The sequence below is a fragment of the Setaria viridis genome, chromosome 9 (assembly GCF_005286985.2).
Source record: "Setaria viridis chromosome 9, Setaria_viridis_v4.0, whole genome shotgun sequence".
Lineage (NCBI taxonomy): Eukaryota > Viridiplantae > Streptophyta > Magnoliopsida > Poales > Poaceae > Setaria > Setaria viridis.
The window spans coordinates 52,285,620-52,302,461 of record NC_048271.2 but is presented as its reverse complement, the minus strand read 5'-3'; the positions used below and the strand labels follow the sequence as shown (position 1 = coordinate 52,302,461).

At 49.3% G+C, this 16,842-nt stretch overlaps 2 protein-coding genes across 2 annotated transcripts; both read right to left on the bottom strand.

The window, feature by feature from the left end:
* Positions 1-4,672: 4,672 nt before the first annotated feature.
* Positions 4,673-5,934, bottom strand: LOC117839274 (ethylene-responsive transcription factor ERF073). Its single transcript, XM_034719581.2, has one exon. The coding sequence runs from the start codon at positions 5,700-5,702 to the stop codon at positions 4,779-4,781; it is 924 nt and encodes a 307-aa protein (XP_034575472.1). The 5' UTR covers positions 5,703-5,934; the 3' UTR covers positions 4,673-4,778.
* A 3,579-nt stretch (positions 5,935-9,513) lies between these two features.
* Positions 9,514-10,496, bottom strand: LOC117839275 (FCS-Like Zinc finger 17). Its single transcript, XM_034719582.2, has 2 exons — positions 10,048-10,496; positions 9,514-9,924 (listed from the first exon to the last, which is right to left on the bottom strand). The coding sequence occupies exons 1-2, from the start codon at positions 10,350-10,352 to the stop codon at positions 9,744-9,746; spliced, it is 486 nt and encodes a 161-aa protein (XP_034575473.1). The 5' UTR covers positions 10,353-10,496; the 3' UTR covers positions 9,514-9,743.
* Between the last annotated feature and the right edge of the window lie 6,346 nt (positions 10,497-16,842).

Below are 16,842 nucleotides of genomic sequence, written 5' to 3'. Positions count from 1 at the left end.
TAGAGTAATTACTAACTAAAATCTATCACAATTGGATGAAGACAATAAGTATATATCTATATAAGTATTGTGTTTGAATATTTAACAAACGAGAGGTAGCTTATGGTAATATTTTTTTAGCAATGTAGTCCCATTTTTTTTCCATTAGAGGCTCCGCATTAGTTCCCACGAGACAAGCTAGAAAAAAGAGACAAATTCTCATAAAAATCAAAAACATCAAATACCAATCCTGTAAACTCTAATAATCATAGCCATTGATCCATTATATTTTCTAAAAAGTTACCCACCACTATCATTGTGAAAATATTCAAAAATGAGCTCTAAACCTATATCTAAATTACCGAGCTCAGCTATTATAAAAAATAATCTAAAGTAACCCCATAATCTTCATCCAATTTACTAATACATATCATTATAAAGCATAACTTAAAATGTCATTCTAAAATTTTATCTATATTACCCACGTAATCTAAATCTTAATCTAATTATCTTCATGTGTATCATACAAAAATATCAAAAAATAAAATAATATATGATTCTAAATTACCTATTTATGTCATTATTAATATAAAAATACTAAGTTAAAGTATATACACATGATGAGTGTCACCATTTAGACCATTTATACATGTATGTGAGGAATCGATGAAAAATATTGATTTGTATGCTAAACATAATGTATGGAGGATTGGAGATATAATACAAAATGGAAAAAGTATGAATATGGATGAAAAAGTGCATAGAGTAATTATTAATTAAAAATCAATCACAACTGAACAAAGATAGGTACATATCTATATAAGTATTATGTTGACGTATTGAAAAAAATAAGAGAGTAGTAGGAAATCAATTTTGATTATTAGCTAGGAATTTAATTTCTAAATAATTTTCAAATACAATAGCTTCTAAAAATATTAGTCCGTGCGGGAGCACGGGTTGATGGACTAGTGGAAAGAAAAGGGACATCCAAGTCAGCACGTACGAAACGACGAGTACGATTAGCCGCAAGGGCGCGTGGCTGGCTCCAGAACTGATGGGAGACGACGGCAAGGCTCGTTCAAGGGCCGGGCCGATGGCAGGTACCAATGGGCTGATGGGGTTTGCACTTCACTCTCCCACCCACAGGCGACAGGCGAGAAAGGGCATCCGGATCCGATCAGATGAAGCTGCACGGCATGATGGCTTAACACGTCCTTCATTGACGCGTCTCTCTCTGCAGTAATTCACGTCGACCTGAAAGTCAACATGTCCGCATGGGCTTAGCAGGTTAACAGCTCATCGTTCTTCTTCTGAAAGTGGCCATTGAATTTGCAAAATTTTATCAAATGAAGTACAGTATAGCAGTATTAGTGTATTACAGATTTCAGTATTTTTTTAAAAAGAAGGATTTCAGTAAAACTGTGAATTCGATCCTTGTGTTCCCGCTGACAGTAGCTTCAAAGGGGGAACCGTGCGATTCCGAAACCTGGTACGGCCTGCCAGTTTCCAGCAAGGCTGTATCCATCTCCACCAAGTGGACGCTGAGTTTACTTTCGTGGCGCTTAAAGCTAGTTCATGCGATTGGACGGATCACGCTAGTTTTATTTTGCTACGAGCCTATTCATCATCAACTGGATGCGTATATTAATCCACCCATCTGATACTACCTTTTCCGATAGCAAAGTAGCGATCCTGGCGTTCCTGAGCCACGGCACTCGAGTCGTCGTGCTACCTTACCTAAGCAGCCAAGCTCCTTTGTCTGGACTACTGCAAACAGTCGTCGTCTCTTAGCTAGCTACGCCTGTCATTGTTTATGCAATGGACCATCCAATCGGCAATCACCTGATTATTATATCGACACCGCGGTGCTAACCAGCTTTTCTGCTGAACGCTGCACTGCAAAACCATGGATCACTTCCAGTCCCAGGTATCAAGGGGAGAGCGGTATCTCACACTGAACAAACGTGTCGCCGGGACTTGCATTTGGGACGACGAACAACAGCTGAGGATGATGAAAAGGATAGGATGAAGATGATGAGCAGCCTAATGGGGAGGTAAGAAAAGGAAGAATCACCGAAGCCATAGCCACACAATACAGTTTGGGTTCTCATCGAAGAAGAAGAAGAGAATTGAATGGAGTGAAGAGGGAGATGAGGAAAATTCAGGTACCAATCAGGTCGGGCACGCGCGAGTCTAATTTACCTTAACCTAAAATTACAGGCAGTAATAGTTTTGATTCTTAACAGTTTGAGTCCACCCATTGTCGCCACAAGAGAAGCACATACCACTCTCTAAACATTCAGATTCATTTCCACTTCCACACATCATATAGTTCGTTGGCAGTGTGGCGATGGAACGGCGGAAAAAAAAATGGAGGCCAGCTTTGGAGACACACACGCATCATGCATGACAAAAACCCGGAGTACGGATCACCCGCTCGTATCTATCAAAATAGTGCTGAAGATACAGGCGCACTGTGCACGTACGCAAACAGCCAGGCTTGGCCTGGACTGGAGCCCTGATGAGATGATAGGGGGTAGGAGAAGATGGCAACATCTTGGCTTGTTTGTTTAAGAGATGACGGCGTTGTTGTGCCTGTTAGATGATGGGATGGTGCGCGGTATGTCGACACCTCTCCGAGCCGTGCTGGCTGATCTGATGGTGAGACTGCGACATGTTGTAGCTTTGACAATTTGCAACTTGAGGGACGCCTTGCAAGCAAGGGAAAGCCAAGTTCAGTGTCTCTCCTCTCCCTGAGTCCTGAGAGTTGCCAACAAAATAATGCAACTGATGATGATAATGAAAAAGAATACAAATGTCTTCCCTATCGTCTGGGAGGCTCATGCTTGCAGCTGGCAAAGTTCATCTTGTCATCCTCTCTCTTCTTCTTTTTTCGTCCGAATATTCAAAAGTATCCCTTTGTCATCACCGAATGAATCACCGATTTGTAAAATACAAGGTGATAAACTCTGCCTCCTGCGTCAGTTCTGTAGCGCAGCGGTGTCACAGTATGCCCTTCCGCCAAATTTCCATATTGCACACAAAGAGAAAGATCTAAGAGCACATCCTCTCCAAAATGCCAAGGCTCATGCTCATCAACCTGCCCCTTTAGAAAACTTTTAGTAAAAAATTCATATTTTTTGGATTTGAAATGAATTAGTTATGAATTTTTTGATTAAATCAAAAATTTTAAAATTTCTACAAAATGCAAAACCACCATCTAAACCATCCAAAAGGCCAAATTTGCCCCGTTTTGATAGCTAAATGGCCCTAGTTGTTTGGTATTGTAGTTTTAGGTTGGAAATTAGACTTTTGTGATAGTTTAAGGGTGAAAATAGAACTTTTTTCTTATTTTTATAATAATGATAAATCATCATACTCATAAACTAATCAAATGAACCTCGCTGTCAAAGCGAGTGAACAAAATTGTCAGGAAATGGGAGTACCTGTGCGTAGTTCGTGGCTCAAAGATCCAAATGGTAATGTTTTTTCAAAAAAAAACAAAGAACCTAGTTCGCAAATTCTATACTAGTTTTACAAAATGGCCTGGTTGTCTTAAACATTCTACATTTTCTTTGGTTTCATTGCATTAGGAATCAACAAATATTTCTAGTCTCCAGAGAAACCATATAAGGATAATTGTTTTGTATTTTAAATATGTAGATTTTGTATAAACATAACATAAATTGCAAATCATGAGGACAATATTGAGTTTGTTAAATTTAATTGAATTGGTGAACTTGGGTGCACTGATCATGTTATTTTCAATTCAATGTCAATTTTAAACAAAACATAATCATAAGTCAATCATTTGAACAATCGCATATATAAACTGTTACATATTCCTAATTTAACATGTCCTGATATATTATATGTAAAGAGTAAAAACATGTCAGATGAAAGTATCATTATATGTTTCTCTTCGTAATTTAATCTTGCACTGGCTGGATAAAGGTTGGCTGGTTCTAGACTTCTTTCTCTCCGGTCATTCGTGGAACAACGCACTAATGGTGCACGCGAGTACGCGACCTTGCAGACTCCACAGGACGATCAGTGGAATTCAGCCTCGCGATTTGCGTGCGAATACATGCTTCGCCTGTTTTCAATGGTCCTTGCTCTCGACTGTTTACCTTAGGAACAGAAAAGAACCACGTTCGTCGTTTCAATTTCCTTCTAGTTGAAGGGCGTGTTTGTCCTTTTCTTATCGCATCAAAGATTCGGATACTAATTAAACATGAACTAATTTAAAAATTAACTGCAGAAATCCCAGAAATAATGAGCTAATTCGCGAGACGAATCTATTAAATCTAATTAAACATGAACTAATTATAAAATTAACTGTAGAAATCCCAGAAATAATGAGCTATTTCGCGAGACGAATCTATTAAATCTAATTGCAGATGTTCTAGACAAGACGAATCTATTAAGACTAATAATGTGACACGTTCTAGACAAGACGAATCTATTAAGACTAATAATGTGACAGGGCTAAAGTTTAGCTCTAGAAAAAAACACCCCCTAAACCATTTTTTCTTTGTGAACTAACATTGATCAACTCAAGCAGTCAGTAAGACTTGATGCAATAGAATTCCTCATCAAAGGCTAGATGACTATCAACGCTTGGATGTGAAAGGATAGAGCAACATGTTTTTGAGAACGGTAATTTCTGTTCTTCCTCGATCCGGGAAAGATGTTAAGAGAACGGTAATTGCAGCTCTTCCTCGATTGAAGGTTTCAAACTAGACAAAATTTTACAAAACCATCCGTAGTTTACAAGACATGACCACAGGCGAGGAAGCTTAAAACGACAGGTTGTCCTCGACGAGGCAGCCGTCGTCGAAGCTCCACAGGCCCATCCCCTCGTCCGCCGCGACGGCGGCGCTGCTGCCCTGCACGGCGTCCGCGCTGAACAGGCTGTCCAGGGACTCGTACGCGCCGCCGTTGAAGTAGGCGAACTGGTCGCCGAAGATGAGCGCGTCGAACAGGGCGTCCGACTCGGAGTCGGAGGCCCGGGGCGACGCCTCGTCGTTGGCGCTCTCCGGCTCGGTCCTCTGGCGCTTGCTAGCGCCACCGCTGCTCTGGTCGGCGGCCTCCAGGGCGGGGTGCGCCGCGGGGGCCTCCTCGTCGTACGCCGACACGCCCTGCCACGAGAAGTCCGGGAGCGCGCCGGAATCGGAGCTCTCGCTGGCCTCGTCCTCCTCGTCGGCGACGAGGTCGACGACCTCGGCGGCGCGGCCGCGCTTGCGGCTGTTCTGGACGGCGTCGGCGGGTGAGGGGAAGTTGAGCTTGGCCCTGGCCCCGCGGATGTCGCGCGCGGCGGCGTCGTAGGCGAGCGCGGCGGCCTCGGCGGAGGGGAAGGTGCCGAGCCAGACGCGGACGCCCTTGACGGGGTCGCGGATCTCGGCCGCCCACTTGCCCCACGGGCGGCGGCGGACGCCCTTGTACTGGGCGGCCTTGCGGCGCCTGCTCGGCGCCGGCGCGGCCAGCTCCTGGCGCTGCTGCCTCCTTAGCTTCCTCGTCGCGGCGAAGGAAGCGCTGAACGCGAACGCCGGCTTGCTCTCCACCTCTTCCTCCTCCTCGTCGAACTCCCGGAAGGCCGCCTCGTAGTCGTCGGCCCTCCGCTGCTGCTTGCCCTTGCTTGCCGCCGGCCAGAGGTGGCCCGGCGTGACGCGGCCCGCCGGCGTGCTCGGTATGAGCTCGGCGAGGATCGCACCACCACACATCTTGCTTTCTCTCTTGGGTTCTTGCCTCTCTGCTTGCTGGTTGTTGACGCGAGTCACTAGTCGGACGCTAGCTAGCTCTTGTGTTTGGTTTGGAATGGGTGGTCTCGGCTCGACGAGGAGGCGCTGTTAAATAGGGGGAGGACGCGCTGGGCTAGGAGGAAGAAGCGGTGGGTCATGGCATGGCGTGGGAGCTCCAAAATTCGCGGGGCGAGGAGAGCAGAGCAGCTGAGCGGGGCGTGCAGCTTCATCGCAGCGTGTGAGGGGATAAGGCCGGCCGCCGCGGACACGCAGGTAAGGGCCCGCATGCTCGTGTCCCCTCGTCGCCATCGCTATTTCGGCGGTTGGGCAGGAGGTGCAATGCATCTGCCTCTTGCCTTCCTCCCAAGTTGCGTCCGCGCTGAAGCCGCTGTCGCGAGGCGCGGCGGGGGACAGCGACGGCAACAGGCAGCCAGACGTGTAGACCCGGGCGCCCTGGCCCGGCTGGGGTCAAGTTGTCCGCGCGTGCCGGGCGCCCCGGCCCGCGGTTTTGAGCTTTTCGGCGATGCTCGGCGACGGTCTCCACTCTGCGGCCCACCGTGTTGCCGCTGAGCGCACCGAAGACTCGAGGAGGAGGGCGTGTGCCCGCCACGCGCCGGAGCAGGAAGAGAGCCTTGCCTCTTGGAGCCCGTGGCGAGGCGGCCACACGCGACGCCCCAGAGACGGGTGCCCGCGACAGCGGCGCCAAACCGGAACCACCACCTCCTCCTCCCTTCCGCCCCCCAGTTTGTGGGAAGGCTGTATTGGCAAGTGGCCCAGCTGGGAGCTTATTCTAATCAGGTGTGTTATTGTTAACCACTCCGCTAAACCCCTTGCTAAACTAAGCAAGTGGGCTGAGCTTTAGCGATAAGACCGAAGGATTAGCGCTGATGATGATTTGACAGAGTTAGCAAGTGGGGTGGAGTGGAGGACCGGAGGCCTTCAACTTTTCAAAGTGGGGCCCGCATAAAGAAATCGAGGTAAACTAAACTGAAAGAGTGCCTGTCTTCGGTCTGCAAACAGTACTGTACGTGCACTTGGAATAAACATATCGCCGCAATTTGGGAAATATACAAGTCTTCCAGATACATCTTCTTGGGTCATGATGTCAATGATCACCGAGCCAAAGTGCCAAACCAGGCACGAGGACGACTGCGGCTTGCCAAAGTTTCGGGAAAAGCGGTATCGGTATTGCGTTGGACTAGGACTAGGAGGACGGACCTCACTTTGTCTCCAAGCTGAGCTCAGGCCTCGACAAGCTCAGCGCTAGGCGTAGCCGTGTAGGGAGGAAGAGAGGTCCACGCAAACTCGAAGCTTATCAACGAGGAATGAAAATGCCAGAATATTGAATAGAATGATTCCAGTGACAACAAGCTGTATTTTTCGCTGCCTGCGTGCCTACGATTTAGCGAGCCAGAAAAATGGGATATGCTCGATGAGGGGAGGCCCGCTCGGATGGCGCGTCTTCAACACTTTTTTTTTTGTTGTTGGGCCATTCTATGGGCTAGTCAGGCCCTTTGAGTTCTTCTCTAAAAGGGCCTGATGAAACGTGTTTATAGAAGGGCCCAACTTTGGGGCAGTTAGTTTACTGAAAGGCCCTTTTCCATTCTTTCGGTCCGTTGCAGCACCTGAGCGGAGCAAACATATGTAATTCCTGATTTTTCGTGAATAATATGTAATTCCTGATGAATAACGTCCCAGCCCTCGCCGTCCTGCCCAACCAAAGCGACGCCGTCACTCTCGGCTGAGTAGTAGGTACTATGATAAAAGATGTTCGAGTCTTGGATGGTCTACAAAAGAAAAAGTGTGGAGGAGCGGCCCGTAAAGTAGTTATCGAAGGCTCGAGTATTTGAGTAGTGGGTAGCAGGGATGAAGCCAGGGTTACTACAACACGGGGCCCAAGCAAACCAGATCGTGCAAAGTTCTTTAATGTGAGGGGTGAAAACAATACAGACTTGATCGATTGTCTATGCAAATTATACACTCTAATGCATGTGTTATGAGCATATTGATCTGGACCATAAAGTAGCTAGTGTCCCTAGTGGGTAGTATGATAAGCATCTTAGGTGGTTTTTTTTACCATATTGATCTGGACCATAAAGTAGCTTCTAAAATTTGGGAGGGAAATAAGTGTGTCCTTGGATGATCTATTTCCATGGGACCACACGTCGATAATTCCCTGTGTTGCGTTTGCCATGCCAATGACTGAATTTACGGTTGGTCGGTTGCCATGGTTGGAAGGTACTCAGTAGAGCTGCGGTTCGTGTCATGCTCCTCGCTATGCGTAGGGAGGGAACAGAGGTCCACGCAAACTCCAAGCTTATCAACTGAGGAATGAAACTGCCAGGCAACTGAATAGAATAATTTCAGTGGCAACAAGCTGTATTTTTCGCTGTCTGCGTACGATTTAGCGAGCCAGAAAAAGGGATATCCTCGATGAGGCCCGCTCGGATGGCGTGTCTGTGTTGTTGGGCCCTTCCGTTCCATGGGCTTGCCAGGCCTTTTTCTCCGTGTTCCCTTCTCGCGCGGCTGAAACGCCGTTTATGGGCCTGTGTCTCTACAAGGGTCAGACAGCTCACAACGTCGACAGTACTAACGACTATATATTTTCTCATAATAAGACCGGATTTGCGACAATGAACGACTGTATATTCTCGTGAAAACTTTTTTTTTTGGCGCCCGTTGCAACGGTCATGTTAACGTCTATGCCTTTGTTCATGGGTTGCCTTTCGCTGGTACTTAAACACTACTGGTAGCCATAACTGTGGAAACAAAGCATGCAAGCGAGATTACCCTCTCCACGTCTGCAGGAGCCGGTGGATGCATTGATTTGGGAGGAGATCCGGTATTCTGTGCAGGGGTTAGTTTATTTCTCTCGAGGTTCCTTGAGTTCCTTCAGTATGAAATTCTGAATCATCTCGTTCAGAACTTCGATCAGATCCAATATGAACATGGGGGACAGGTGCGGTGGCTTGGGGGTGCATGGTGATGACGGCCATACTCTTGGTGATCCTGGTTGCATCGCCCGTCCGGTGTAAGTTACATCTCACCATCTTTGTTTCTTTTTTTCTCATTATTTTTTTTATCACTGATTGAATCTAGATGTATATATACATATTCCGCGTGCTGTTGAACACGTACGTCTAATTGAAGCGGGTCGTCCTCACCTTCTCGAGGTTGGAACTGCAAGGAGCCATGCGTATAGCCTCAGGAAGATGAGCAATAATGCTACAGCGACATTCGATGAGAGCAAGGTGAAGCTGGTATTTTGTGCCAAGATGGAGTGTGATACGAAGCCATATGACTGCTACTGCTGCTGGAACGAGAGGCCAGAATCCCTGTGTTACGACACGATGCGTGAGTGTAGGGCCAAGTGCCCTCATTGCGATCCCGTGTGCCCGCCCTAGTGTCGCCCATCCGATCCACATGTAACAACAATAAGATGGTTGCAGTAATAATCCAGCTCTCTAGATGCGCCTCTTCCCTTTTTGTGTCCGTTTTCGATTCTCTCAAATGTAACGTCTCCTCTTTAGTTTCTTTATATTTTTTTCTGGTGATCTGATACACGTCAATCCGATTGTTTGATCAGAACGCACGATAACATTGAACAGCAATGATCGTTTCATTCTTTCTTCCATTGACTTTTGATCTGCTGCATTCCATGCCGGCTACTGCTAGAGGCACAGTGGAATGATAAACTTAGAATAGTTTAAGAATTTTGGGACGGACGGAGTAGTTAATTGAATATGCCAAATAAAGACATTGCTTCATGGAAAATGTTATGCGCCATAAGCCATGAACCGTATGATGCTGTCTGAGTCTATTATTATTCAGAAGTTGCCTCTTCCTTTGCTTCAAAAAAGAGAAGGAAGTCGTCTTTCCTGGCACCCAGGCCAAAGGTCAACCAGCAGTACCATCCGCTCACCACTGACATCTTTCTTCGATTCATACTGAAGAAGAACGCACTCCTAACTTGTAAAATGGAAGAAGGCAACAGTATTTATACAGCGTTTTAACATATGTTTATCATCGTGCGGCGGTTTGCAGTCTCATGAACCGATTTGCTCCTTGCAACTTAGGCGCCGCAGCAGCGTGCCGCCGGTGGAACGCGTCGCGGCGCTTCCTGATGAGCATTTCGATCTCTCGCCGCTCCTCTTTCGCTATGTGCTGGCACCGGCACTCGGCGCTACAAAACGCTTGCTCTCCTCTGCAAAATTAAGTCACCCGAAACCCACATGAGTCACTAACTCACACGGTCGAGCTAGGCTCGAGAGTGAACGAGCTCCTGAGAGATCGAGGAAGGTTATTGGATAGTGGCAGGGATTCTTACTTGTACACGAAGACGTCCATGGTGGCGTCGAGGTTCTTGTGGCAGCAGAAGCAGCGTTTCAAGAACTCGAGCCCGACAAACACCCTGCCGTTCTCGTGGCACTTGCTGGACGCGCCCGTCGCCGCCGCCGGGACCCTCACCGCTGACCTCCTCAGGACCGTCGGCAGCTGTTGTTTCCTCGGCGACGGCTGTATGATGAGGCGGAGCCCTACGAGCTCGCCGGCGGATGAGGCCGCCATTGGCGTCGAGGTCGAGGCGCCCACCCCCTCCTCGAGGTGGAAGAGGCTTGGCGCTCTTGGGATCATGCTAGCTCTGTGCTTTAGTTTGCAAGTATCTGCCTCTCTCGGAGCGTGTATGTCTGTGTATGTACTACTCGGAGAGACTGAGATAGAGAAGATATTGCAAGAGAGCTAGGAATTGATGTCGTGAGGTGTTTGAGCTGCCAGGTGCGCGAATATATAGCAGCCCCACAGCAGCTTGCGCTGTGGACGCACGCGTTTTATTAGTTCTTGTGGCTATACAGTTGAGTTGGTTGAGGCCAAGAAAAAGCTGGGAGAGAGAGAAATGTTTGTTTTGTAGCGAGGATACGCGCACATGCTACACATGAGGCAAAAGCTGGGCCAGCTTTCACTTTCACGGCGTGCGTGCGATCACGCGATTGGGTAGGCGTGGCCTGCAGCTGCAGTGTCGCCCTGTTTGCCACGTAGTACACCCGGATAACACATCGTAGTCGTCAGACGCGACAACTGACATGTGGGTTGGTGTTATCTCTACCGTTCCACACGACAACAAGGTGTCCTTTCGATTGCAGTATCTTGTGTTAACGTCACTGTCCTGAATGGCCAATCGTGGTAACAACTGGAACCACACCCACACCCACTGCGAATTTGAATAATGGAACTGTGGCCATTGATCACGCAGCTAATAACCGCCCAGCTAAACTACGAAAATGTGGGCGACAAGTAACACCGGCTTTGCCGTAAAAAAGGTTTATAGAAAAAAGGTGGCGCGCGCGTGTGGACGTACGCTAGAAAGCGGCGATGGGGGCGCGGCACATATGGGCCACACCGGTGGCATCCGATTCTTGTTCTCCCCCGGCCACTCTCCCGTGTCCCTCATCGTGCACGACAGCATCCTCGCTCGGCTCCACAAACGGCTGCACGCATGACACGGCCTGCGAGTCTGTGCGATCGAGCGGCAGAAGCTAGTGTTGTGTTCGTGCCGCACGTGCTTCCCGGCGACGCCCTGCCTTTTCGTTATACACATCGTAGTCGTAGGCTCGTAGCGAGACGTGTGGGTGTTATCATATCTTCACCGCTCCACATGAGAACAAAAAACGTCGTGTCGACTATACAATAGATGAATAAAATGATAACAACAACAATGTCAACACGTATCACTTTCATGCAGAGCCTCACGCTAACACGGGAAGGGGAAAAACACGGCGCACGCTTTGGAACTATCATATTATCAGCAGCTTCGCTGTTAGCTAGTGGTGCGTGAGCTAAGGTGAGAACTACACTGTGCTTAGTTTACGGTGATTTCACCAGCAAATTGTACTCCCTCCGTTTCAAATTGTAGGTTATTTTAACTTTTTTTAGATTCATAGGTGAGAACTACACTATATCTAGATGCATAATAATATCTATGAACTTAGAAAAGTTAAAATGACCTACGATAGGAACGGAGGGAGTAGACGACCAGCAACACCAGATTATATATAGCAGTTAAAAAATTCCAAAGCTGACGGCCTAGAGGAGGCCCGGTTAGCTGAATTAGGCCATGTGAGACGGCCTAGATCGTACTAAATCTACAAACTAGTAGGACTGTCGCCACGCCGAGCAAGAAAAAGGCAGTGCGTGCGTACGCCTAGAAAGGCAGCGATGGACGCGCAGCACATGGCCGATCGCGTCGCCGGACAAAACAGTTGCGCGATTCGCGCGTCGTGAAAAATGGGGAGGCGACGTGCTAGGCCGGCGTGTTCTGGAACCTTTCTTGCTGTAGAGACGGCGCCGACGCCGGTCGTGTTACTTGCGGGCGAGAATCGCCATGCATGCATGCTGCAGACGGCGACGGTCCTGTCGCGGCAATGCCAGCCGGAGCCGCTCAGGGCGCACAGCTCGAGGGATCTTGATGTCCGCGCAGCGGGACGACCGGGTCCCGTCACCCAGCTTCGCTGAACAGTCGGCGGACGGCGGTGGGAAGGAGCTGATCGCGGGGCTCGCGGCGGCAACGGGGAACCTGGCGGACCGATCGATGGTGGACGGTACCGTCCACCCCGGAGGCCACGGAAGCCGTCAGATCAAGAACGAGCGGCACGATCCGAAGCCGACGGAGGCGAGGGGGAGCCTCGCGTGGGCCCATAGGAATCAGCTCGGCCAAGTGTACCACTGCTGAGGCCCAGAAAATGAATCGTTCGCCGTGCGTTACCGGAGAGGGAGGCGATGGACATGGAGGAGTAGTCCTTCAATTCTGGCGGCTGGACGAGGCGAGATTACGTCAGAGACGCTTCTGAATGACGATGCTTAAGTCTGAATGACGATTACATCAGAGGCTCGATCGGCGGTGGCCACGCCAGCATGGACTTGGCAACCTCTACGATTTGCAGGCAAGGAGGCTTTAATTTGCAGCATCAATGGCAGGTGCGTTCGCGTCTCTGTTGTGTGGTTGAAGTGAGTCGTGACTCGTGACAGCAGCGACGTGTCTGTGTTTCTACCTTGGGAAAGTTTGGGACTTTGCCTGCTGTGCATGTCACCAAGGTTATATCTTTGGTGATGGCCAGTGTGAATCCAGTTGCGAGCTGTCAGCTGAACCGTCTCAACTGAAGGGAATTGCACAAACGAGAGGTAGATCAACCGCAGGAGTCGTGGCAAGATGCGGCGGCCTGGCGAGCGCGTGAGCATAGTGCGCGGTGGCGGCGCTTAGAGACCCGGTCTTGGAGGAAGCCGTGCGTGGTGGCTGGAGAACGTCTCGTGGCCACCCCGTCCAAGACTCAACGCCGGGCGGCCGGACGGAGAGGCCGCCTCTGAACTTTGAAGTCGACGAGGAGCGCCGTCGGCAAGCCTCAGCTACCAGCTGCGCGCGTGGTTGGATCAGAGTGAACGCCCGGGTGCTGCAGGACGGCGACGCGGCGCTGCGCTCGCGCCACCTGCTCGGCGGTGTCCGTGTGCAGACGGCGGCGAGGCCATCGTCGGCATGCATGCTACAGAGTGCAGACGGCGTGGCGCAAAAATGCCAGCCGGAGCCACTCGAGGAGCACTGATCGAGGAGGGCTCCTGATGTGCGCGAGCACAGAAGACTTGGTCCTATCACCCGCCCCGCACCCCCGCGCCCCCCCCCCCCCCCCCCCCCCCCCCCAGCGCCGCTCCACGACCGTCGGAAGGCGGCAGGACCGCGGCGGCGACGGGGAACAGGGGGTGTTCGGTATCTCGTTTACAGATCGAGGAGGGCCCCTGATGTGCGCGAGTACAGAAGACTTGGTCCTATCACCCCCCCCCCCCCCCCCCCCCCCCCCCCCCCCCACCCACACACACACACCCCCCCAAGCGCCGCTCCACGACCGTCGGAAGGCGGCAGGACCGCAGGAGGCGGACCGCGGCGGCGACGGGGAACAGGGGGTGTTCGGTATCTCGTTTACCGACCGGGGGTGGACGGTATTTCGTTTACGTCCACCCCGGCGGCCACCGAAGCCGTCAGATCGAGAACGAGCGGCAGGATCCGAGCTGGCGGAGGCGCACGGGAGCGTTGCGTGCGTCTGCGTCTAAATCAGCTCGGCCCAATTTCTGCTGTGTCTCCTGGCTCCTCCTTTTTCGGCTGCGGTTTGTTTGTGTGCCCATCGCTGATGATCTTCTGCTCTTAACATATTAGTAAGAATATGCATAGATTCAAGTTAACATAGCATGACTTCTAATGGGGAAATATCACCACGGTTGATAAGGAAAAAAAGATCTGCTCAGAGAAACCAATAGGGCAATTTTCATGCTTCACTTGAAAATGAGATTTAGTAAAATACAAAGGAGAAGAGGCGTCAAGTCAAGAAGCTGCATGAACGGAAAACATTGTGTTGTCTATGGGAACCGTTAAAATCAAAATGTCCCTCTAGCAATGGCACTCATCTATCCACCAGCTCCATATTTCTCGGGCTGGGCTGAAAAAAAGCCCGGTTCATTTCGGGCTGACAAATCATGCCCACGACCGTTCCATAGGCGGTGTTGGGCTGATTTTTCGAGCTGGGCTCGAGCTGGCCTGAATCTTTTCGGGCTTAATTTTTCTGCCCACGCCAATCCCATAGTCATCGTGGGCGGACCAAATCCCAGCGGGGGCTGGACAAAAAATGCTCAGGTATAGCTCCATCAACACTAGCGAAGAATCTAAAAATAGCATTTTGGGTTCAAAAGTGGTGCTACTTTTTTTTTTTGATAAACCACAGTGCTACTTGAGGTATTAAGTTCAATGGCATCAGCTAACAATAAAATTTCGTTTTAGAACAGTTCAGATTTCTAAAAGAGGTGAAGGAAAAACCAGAACAACAATAGATAAAGGCAGCTAGAAGAAAAAACATTCCAGAAACTAGAATTTCCTCTGAATCCAGCGCATTCCCGCTGCTGAGTTACCCCTCCAAATCCAAGAGAGGGACCTGAAAATTAAGGCACAGACCCGTGCCCGTGTCTCTCCCGGATTCGCACCCCTCTCCTGCTTCGGTTCAGTTCGGACTTGAGAAAGCAACTCTGCAACCACCGGCGCACACTGCCCTCGTCAGTGTATACACTCCTTTTTCTGAAATGTCGGTAATAATCTTCAGTTTTCCACGGGGCCTTTCGATCGAGGTGTCGTCCCCGCGACGTGCAGCTGTGCCGTGGGACATGCGTAGATTCGAGGATGCTGCGAACGGCGTCTTCCTCGATTGACACACAGGCCCTTCTGTCTGTCCATGATGCTGGACTGTTCTCTGACGGAACAGAGTACGTGTTATGTTCGGTGGACCGTGCTGTGCCGCCGTGAGGTTGTTAGCGCTGTCACTGCTCTTTTGGTTTTATTAAAGTTGAAGCAACTGCCAAGCTTGGCCTCGCTCATGTTTGTCCTGCCCCCTGCTCAATTGGGCTACAGTTCTCTTTTAGTAATTGTATGTAGCAAGTCTCTTAGACTATACTTTATCTTTTCCGTTCAGTCTCTATCTTTTGGAAGCGATATGAAAGTATCCGTTCCGTTGAGCTCGACACGCCAACTAATTGAGCAGATACATCGATGATTAATTGATTATTGTTGATACTTGATAGGGACGTGCTCGCAATCAAGATTCAGATATGTGGTGGTCGCCTGGAGAGATGTGGTCATATATATGCGAGGGCCAACACAGCAAGTGTCAGCAACACTCACTCACCTTTATATTCCTCAACCTCAGAAAGGAAAAACCATTCAGTCAACTTTACACTGCCGAGGAAAAACTAGACATCCCATCATCGTTTTGCTTCAAATAATATATAATTTCAGTTTTGGTTGCAAATGGCATATAGTCCGCATAAGTGAAAGATACGCCCAACTAAAATGAGCCCACAATAACCTACAGGCTTGATTACCTGCTACATCCTACATGTCCGAAAGCGTGGAAACTGAATCACTGAAACACTGCACTGCATCAACAAGACAACGACGATTATGAATCGATCAAAATGTGCATAAAAACTTCGTCTAAAATTATGAATGGATACTACTTGTCATCTTCTACTATCATGCAAATTTGAGGATGAATAAAAATTTATGCAAGATTATGTACTATTCATGCACCTATTTGTCTTTTTTGTTTCTTCTTTCATAATTTTTTTTGTTTCTTCTTTCATACAGTAGTGAAAACCTGCGGGTTGCTGATAGGATTTGCAGATAATATTTGATCATATGGATTGGAGATAGAGCTCTGATCAGTTTATAAACTCCTATGTAATAGCTAATCGACCTGCATGGCCATTGAGGCCTATATAAAGGACCCTAGTTTACACACGTACGCCGCGAAATCATACAGACTTCGTGCGCTTCTCTCCTTGCTACGCGCACATTTTTACGGCCATGGCTTCGTGGGCTGTTTGTAGGGCCTGTTTGGGAGCACTTCACTTTAGAAAAATCAACTTCACTCCACCAACTCCGTACTTTCCTAGCTCCACTCTAACAACTCCAGAAAAATATGGAGCTGTTGCACGTGTTTGGTTGGTGGCAGTGCTCTAGCTCCAAAAACATGAGCACTTCTTGTGAATAGCCTATTTTACCCTTTGTGAGCGGACCCACATATCTGTCTCTCCTCTCTCCTCCCCTTCTTTCCTCCTGTACACACCAGCATTTGCTCAAGTGGGAAGTCCTATATGCAGTATTTAGAGATGTTCAGAGAGAAGTAGCAGCAGCAAATGGTCTTGATCGTGTCGAGCCACTTCAGTTCGGTCTTGAGGATCCCCTTCAGCGCGGCAGGGGCGGGCGGCGCGACGGGTGGTGGGCGAGCGGCGCGGTAGGGGCGGGCGGCGCGGTGGGGGGCGGGTGGCGCGGCAGGGGCGGGCGGCGCACGTCAGGGACGGGGCGACGGGAGGCTGTTTTTGTTTCGCGAACCGTTATTGTGTAACGAGTGGTAATGGTGGGTAAATACCCACCAACTCCACGAGGAGGTCTGTACAGGGGGTTTTTGGAGCACCTCTTGAGGTACTCCATAAAAAACGTGGATCTACCCCCTGCTCCACCTTTTTTCTGGAGCCGGAGTTGCTGGAGCTAGACGCGTTTGGCTGCGAAATTTTCGAAGTTGGTGGAGTGGAGCAATTT

Coding starts and splice junctions, on each gene's coding strand:
- LOC117839274 (XM_034719581.2), bottom strand. CDS start 5,702: ATGTGTGGTGGTGCGATCCTCGCCGAGCTCATACCGAGCACGCCGGCG.
- LOC117839275 (XM_034719582.2), bottom strand. CDS start 10,352: ATGATCCCAAGAGCGCCAAGCCTCTTCCACCTCGAGGAGGGGGTGGGC. Junction 9,925..10,047: donor ATGGACGTCTTCGTGTACAA/GTAAGAATCCCT, acceptor TTAATTTTGCAG/AGGAGAGCAAGCGTTTTGTA.